Source organism: Adiantum capillus-veneris, chromosome 25 (genome assembly GCF_014529385.1).
Source record: "Adiantum capillus-veneris isolate H3 chromosome 25, ASM1452938v2, whole genome shotgun sequence".
Classification (NCBI taxonomy): Eukaryota; Viridiplantae; Streptophyta; class Polypodiopsida; order Polypodiales; family Pteridaceae; genus Adiantum; species Adiantum capillus-veneris.
In genome coordinates this window covers 67,304,794-67,312,309 of record NC_140955.1, presented here as the reverse complement: position 1 = coordinate 67,312,309, position 7,516 = coordinate 67,304,794, and the positions used below count along the sequence as shown (strand labels likewise).

Here is a 7,516-nt window from a genome sequence, read left to right as displayed (position 1 = left end):
CACAATTGTAGGGATTTTTCCCAACTCGTTTGGGCTTTTTACGGACAAAAAATTGACATTTTTGGGCTAAAAATGGCCTAAAATTGTAAAAAATAGCACACAAAATGCTCAAAATAGCTCAAAATGCCACATCAACGATGTTGTAATTGTTTCTCAAGTTGTGTGGGAATTTTTAGAGCCAAGAATGAGCTCATTTGGGCACATGAGCAAGGAGATACAACCATTCCTCTACAGGGTGCTAGTGCAGTCCCGTTCTGCTTCCACTACATGGTTGAGGCTGTGAGGCCTCCGATTAGGGTTTCCCCTCCTCAAATAACTACTTGGGCTTCTAGAATGAAGTATTTAAGCTTCTATGAAATGGTCACGATGAAGAATCAAAGCATAAATTTGGGGTTTTTAACAGGTCGAATGAGCACTGCATCTGTGCAATTGGGAGCGAGGCTACACCTAATCTTCACACACACAAGAGTTTTGAGTTAGTATTGGTTCTTTTTCAAAGTGGAGATTTCATGGCTGGAGTTTTGTTCTTTTTTAGTGTGTTTTTGGCTTCAAATCGTCTACGCGTTGCTTGATTTCGCTACGAATCCTCACAATCAGAGGCCTGGCGCTTTCCTAGGACCGCATTGCGCACTTCCTGACACCGTCTTTGTTGTGTATCCTCTTGAGAGTTGTGGTTGACTTTAGCATCTTTCGATGTTTTTGTTGTATATGTGCTTCTTAGGTATCCTAGGATATTGTCGAGGTTGATACCTTGTGGTCCTTCTTTCTTGGGAGGGACTTGAAGTTACTTCATATGCTCTTACCTTCAGTTTTGGTACCCATATGTATTTGTTACCTTCATAGTACTCCTGTTCTTTTTAAATCCATTGTGATGCTATCCATCCCATGTGTTTGTCTTTATGTGTTGATTTCCTGTCTTTAATCCAAACTGGATCATTGACTTTGACTTAATTGCTCGGAACAAACACTTACTTGGCTTTCCTTTGCTTTCTTGAGTACTTTGGCTGAAATATCTTTTCTTTTTTGGGTGTTTCCTTTGAGGGTTGAGTTGGGTCAGCACTTGACTTGAAGCTTTGAAAGCTTGACTTGCTTGAAAAAGCTAATCCATGAGGGTTCTTTGATGTAGAGGAATATGTTGTCACACCTTCTTTGCTAATCAGTGGAGGGTCCACTTTAGCTTTACCTTTGTCTGCAAGATTTTTCTTCGATCCTTCTGACTTGTGCAACTCGGAATCCAGCATTTTTGGTTCTATTGAAGATCTTTTTCCTGATTTTGCCATGGTCTCATCTTGATCTAATTGTGTCTCTATGGAGGGTAGCTTGAGACTGTTTGTTGGATTCTGACTTACAATAGCTGATTCTGCTGGCAATGAGTGATTGAGATTTGGAATTTATATTGCTTTCTGGTTGTCTACAATCTTGTTCTTCTTAACTTCTAGCTTTGGTGTCATTCTCTACTCAATAGCTATTGTGGTTTCTCTTTGCTCTGTTTGATCTGCACTTACTATTGCCTAGTTTGCTTTAAGCTCTTTTTAAGTTCTGCTCGATGGAGATGAATCATCCTCAATAAGCTTTACTTTGGCATCAGTATCCATTTTAAATGTGCTTGAGAATTTTTTGTTGTTGTCTGCGGGTGACCAGTCTTGGTCTTCATTCTTGATTGTCTCTGAAGAATGCATCTTATTTACATTATGTATCTCTAACATCTTCTGGGCCATTGGCATTCCCATTATGATATCTTCTGGCATATCCTTTGCTGTGATCACATGAAATTGATCTTTGATGATCTGTGAACTTACTTCAATGGTGGTGGAGACGATTCCCCAGCATTCTTCTCGTTTGTCTCCTGATATGCTCACAAATTTAGGAGCATCTTCCAATTGTGGTTGGCCACATCTTTTCCAAGTACGAAAGGACATGAGATTCTTGTCTAGCTGAAAATCTAGCTGTACTTCACTTCAAAGCTTTTCTTCGTTTTCACTGGTGATGTTGCACTTGATATTCTAAGGATTTCTTTTTTTATTGATTGATTCTGTTGTGGCATTGTCTTTGGGTTGAACTTTATTTGCATTTTTTTGCTTTGACCACCCGCTTCAATCAATGTTGACTCCATTGGTTGTAATATTGCACCTTTTTGCAATTGTTGAGCATTGTCCACCTGCATCTGAGTAACTCTTGATCTTAGAAGATCCACCGTACTTTTTGGCAGAATCTGTCTCTTTGAAGGAGATTTTGGTGGTGACGTTTGTGTAGCTTTCTAAACTTTTTCTCCCATTGACTTTGACGTTTTTGTTACTGTTCTGGTAGATTGAGGCTTTGCATCATCTTCAAATAGTCCTTGACTTTAGGTTTAGCATCCCTAGGGGCTTGTACAAGCTCATGATCTTGGTGATATTCGTTACCATGTGCATCTTGATATGCATATGTTAGTTTGATCACATGTAACTGTTTAAACACTATGGGCTTTGTTGGCTTTTGACTCTGACTTGTGGAAATTAGTTGAAGCTTTTGTCCTTGATGATCTTCATAGAATCATTTGTCTGTAGACTCCGATGGAATCTGGTTCAATTAGAAAATTCCAACAACCATATGATCTTTCACTAGTTTTTGCTTTGAAGGGGTTTGTTGTTTAGAGGCTCTAGGGCTTCTAGCTAGTGTAGCATTTCTTGGTAATAGAGCTGATCTTGATGGATTTGCAGCTCCCCCCTTCCTAGCGTGATCACTATAGCCTACTTCATTGTAAGAGTTTAAGATTGTTTGGCTCTGGTTTAGTCTCACCTTTTGGGACCGTGAAGGTATACTTTGGGTAGCACTATTGACATTGGGCATCTGTAAACCTTCAACATAGTTTCCTATGTATCTTCGTGAAACATGACAAATTATTCCCCAAGTTAAGCTATAGATAGAATTATCTTTGCCCTAATATTGTCTATCCCATGGGTCTCCTATGATATGAGCTTCTGTGGTTTCAGGACCCAATGCATCATAGATGCTAGACTCTCATCTATATCTACGACTATTTTGGTCAAAGTATATGTTTGTTTGGTCACAACATTGAAGCTTGATTTCCGATGGAGGAGAGTTTGGCTCTGATCAAATTTCTGAGTTCACTAGGGTAATATCCTTTAGCTCTAGAGAGGATGGGCTATAAGAGATTCTTTCCTCTGAAATGAACCATCCTTTCTGATCTATCAGCAGACTCACTTCTATGAGCTAGTATGTGGGTCGTTCAGACATAGATTGATCTTTTTTGTACAGTTTCCCTTCTTGGTCTACATAGTGTGCATTTGAATTATGTGTACCATACAAAGCTAACATTACACAAAGAGCCACAACTGTCAAATGAGGTCACCCCTTCAGATGCTACAGATAAACATCAACAAACCACAACTCAACCATTGATGTAAACCAACTTTTTCCTACTCAAAAATCAATTGACGTTGTAATAAGTAAAGAGGGAGACTAGCCTACAAATTCAAATCATGCTACACCCTCATCTCAAGACCAAGATATTCAACTACAACAAGGACAAGATGGAGCTTCAATGATAAATAGGAAAGAAACCAGAGATGAAGCTAAAGCTGAAGCTTGTACAACCATAAAAGCTCAAGTATATGAATTACCATAGTTTAACATTGTGGAAAATTACTCTTGAAGTTATCATGGAACATCCTACTACATTGGAAGCAGAGTCATCATAGGTTAACACACTTGGAACCCCAAATACAAATGCTGACAACTTCATGACCCAACAACAACAGTCGGCGGAGGTGTTGAAGTAGCATGGGCAAGGGGGAATCCCTTTTGATTATTGAAGTACTCAATACCCATGTAGAACTAGACACTTCACTAATTCAGCTACCTCGACATGAGTCCTCTCCTATAGAATTTCATTGTCAACTAGATTTGTGGAGAAATGAAGAGGCAATACAAGCCAAATTCCGATTATACAATGATATCCCCAAGTGCTCATATGATGATATACTTAAATGTGTGCATTGTGACATCCAACACATATTTCTTGAATGACCACATAAAAAGGAAAATGCTTTAGTGGTTCCATGGATAGAGTTATAGATTCAAAGCTCAAACAAGCTTCAGGTAAAGTGCTATACACTAGTGGATCGTGAATGCAATTGAATTTGATGTGGTATAGCACATGGATACTTATAGGTGAACCCAAAATTAATGTAAATCTCAAGCTTATTTCCATCATGAGGGATTTAATTGTTGAGTCCATAGGGACAATATCAGTTGATGTTATCATTGATTCACACCTAGTGCCTACAAGGTTCAAAGTTATGGCAGCTACTCAACTCAAGGAGGAATTAGTACTTCAATGGTAGATGGCTTGAGGAACATAATTTCTCTCTCAAAGGTAACTCCATCAAGTTCATAGAGCCAAAAGTACCAGTAAAACTACCTTTGGCCAAATCTGAAAAGAAATAGCTAAGAATGAAACAAGAACATATTGCTCAGATACCACATGCTTCAAGGAATGAAGCCATAAATTTTGACAATCCACGAGATAACCAATACAACAAAGGACAAACATCTTCAACAACAGGGCATGTCAGATGCAGCTCAAAATAGTGCAACAACAAGAAGAATATATTTGGACATTCAAAGCAAGGACAAGAAAGTACCATGCTTAACTTTGGTGGATGCACAGGTAGAGCATAATTACATGTCCTATGGTACGTGGATACTCTTGAAAGAACCTCCTCTCGACATTTCTCCTAAGAGCATGACTACATATACAAATTCCCGAGGAGAATGTATAGGTGTGACTGAAACTTATCTCAGCATTGGCTCACAATTGGTAGCATGTCATTTCCATGTAATGGCTCCTACGACGCTTAAAGAAGATTTAATACTAGGAATTTATTGGATGAAGGTGCATAATTACTCAATTACCTATAACTCTATTGATATGCTAGTGCCTACAAACAAGGACCACAAAGACTGTACTTTGAGCACATATGAATCAAGTAAGAAGCCAGTGACACTGGACAAGGGCAAGGCCAACCTCAACGAGCAACTCCCCAATGATTGTACTTTGATCACAGATGAATCAAGTAAGAAGCTAGTGACACTGGACAAGGGCAAGGCCAACCTCAACAAGCAACTCCCCAAGGTAAAAAAAGAAACCAAGGACAAAGCCTCTACATCAAATGGGTCATCGACATGGGTTCAACACTCAAGCAAGAAAAAGATCTACCAACCCAAATACCACTCTGATCAAGGTCAACAAAGGACTGCAAGAAGACCATTGTTGCTGCCAAAAGCACTAATACAACAACAGAAGATCAACAAAGATGAGACACCTTACTAGATTAACAGAAACCAGGTTCACTCAAACAAATCAATAGGATGACTTACAACTCTCAAGTCTTTACGAGCACAAGGCTATTATGAAGGACATCAATTTTGACCATCAACCACCACATCAAGCCTACAAGGTGGAGCAGACTTCCTACAACTAACCAAAGAAGCATCAAACCATTAAGCAAACTTCACGATCAAATCCACAACAATTGCAACAATGAACGAAGGAGAGCAACCCAAACACTTCTAATGCTCTTCCACAAAATCTTGTCTACATATGGAGGTCGAAGCAACAAAAAGGAAGATCAATTGAGCCAGTCTTCATATGGCGACCAAAGCAGCAAACAGTGCCATCAATAAAACCCAATAAGTGTAGAAAGACACAAGAACCACCAAGGCAAGAAAAAGTTCAAATGAAGTGGCAAACCAAAATTGAACAACAACATAGCCAAGGAAGCTATGAAGGAAAAGCATCAGAAGTTCAATGCTTTAACACTAATTCTGTAATTGGACACTTAAGTGTCTTGAGACACTAAAGTGTCCTGTTTTCCTTCCAAGTTTTGGCAATTTATTTGTCAAGCTAGAAAGAAGTTTTTTACACCTTGGTTCTACCATAGGTTGGGCATGAGGGAAAGAAAACACTCAATGTTTCTCCATGTCAAACTACAATCCGTATGGATAGAATTCTGGTAAGTACTAAGTCATAAATTTTAGTAAAATTTCAAGTTGTTTTACCAAAAAAATCATAAATTCTTATATCTTTTTGTAGAGATGACCCTTTTTATGTTTATAAAATCCAAATGTTAGCATTTAGTGTTACAAAACAATGGAATGCACTTTAAAGACAAGTTTCCAAGTCACACACAAGTCATAGACATAATTTCATACTTGAGCATGTGCTGAATTAGAGCATAATTTTGGTCTCCAAAGCTCCCTCATGGAATTGGGGCTATTCTAGTGCAATTTGACAACTACAAATGACTTTATATGTTGAAACCAAGAAACTACGTATTTTTCGGGCTCCCTAACTCAATTAAATCTCGTTGCTTGAACTCTATCTCGAACTTTTTATCATGGAAAAACTCTTGAAAATCTTGAGTTCTCCATAATGACATTAAAACCAAGGTTTTGGGCACCCCAGTTTGTGTATGTACCATGTACTTTGATACATTTAGTTGATCTACATAGAAAGTTTGACATTATTTGAGGTTTTGAATGCTTATGTCTCAATAATGAAAATTTCAAAGTTCTCTCTTATGCTGCTTTGAATATTTAAAATAATCCGATAATTGTTGCATACCAAAGCCCTTCTATTTGCCACCTTGAGTCCTAGATGGAAAGGGTAAGCAATGCATCACTTTCTAAAACTCACAAATACATCAAAAACATATTTTTCTTTGTATACAACAATATGTTTGAAATCGCTATATCAAACACCTAGAACTTTCCATTATTTTATATACTCCCAAGTCAATTTTTTTGCACATGAAACTTTCAATTATCTATAGCAAAATTGTGAAAAAGACACCTAAAATTTTTTACAAGGTCGTTTCATTCTTCTTGAGCTTATAAAGTCGATTTCTTAAAACCATCAATCGTAGTCTTACGGGGTCAACTTGATGAGTATAGTTCTTGATCATGGTAGATTCTAAAATGCAAGGTTATATTTTTTAAAAACCCTCTAGCTAACATATTTAAGAATATCAAGAGGGTTTTCTTAAATAAACTATCTAATGCCAGTAGCATTTAATTTAAATTTGTAAAAAAAGGACACTTACGTGTCCTGTTTTGGTACCAAACTAGTGTTAAAGTGCAAAGCTTCTCCTAAACTTCCTTAAGAACCTCCAAAGGACCAACAACCCAAAAGGAAGATCATCCCTACATAGGTATGGCAAATAAAGCCTTCACTTCCTAGTTGGACCATTGGTCCATTGAACAACCTCTATTGGAATACTTAAACTCATACATTATTGAGTCACAATTTTTAGAGAGCTTAAGAGAATAAGTCAAGTCTTCAAGGTGCAAAAACATCCTACGACATAGTCTAGAGTTGGGCAACTATGCCACTAAATGAGAAAAGTGTTAGTCCCAAGCTTCAAGTATAGTATACTCTATGCTACGGGTCTTCGATAATAGGCTTAGTAATATGTTGAAGATGGAGAGTTGAACTATTTAATTCTTCCATTCA

The 7,516-nt window shown here is 37.7% G+C and overlaps 1 protein-coding gene across 1 annotated transcript; it reads left to right on the top strand.

The window, feature by feature from the left end:
- The first annotated feature begins 4,570 nt into the window (after positions 1-4,570).
- On the top strand, positions 4,571-5,335 carry LOC147425035 (uncharacterized). The gene has a single exon (XM_086500016.1). The coding sequence runs from the start codon at positions 4,571-4,573 to the stop codon at positions 5,333-5,335; it is 765 nt and encodes a 254-aa protein (XP_086356142.1).
- The last annotated feature ends 2,181 nt before the right edge of the window (positions 5,336-7,516 follow it).

Bases quoted from the DNA above. Each gene is read 5' to 3' on its own strand.
- LOC147425035 (XM_086500016.1), top strand. From the start codon at position 4,571: ATGTCAGATGCAGCTCAAAATAGTGCAACAACAAGAAGAATATATTTG.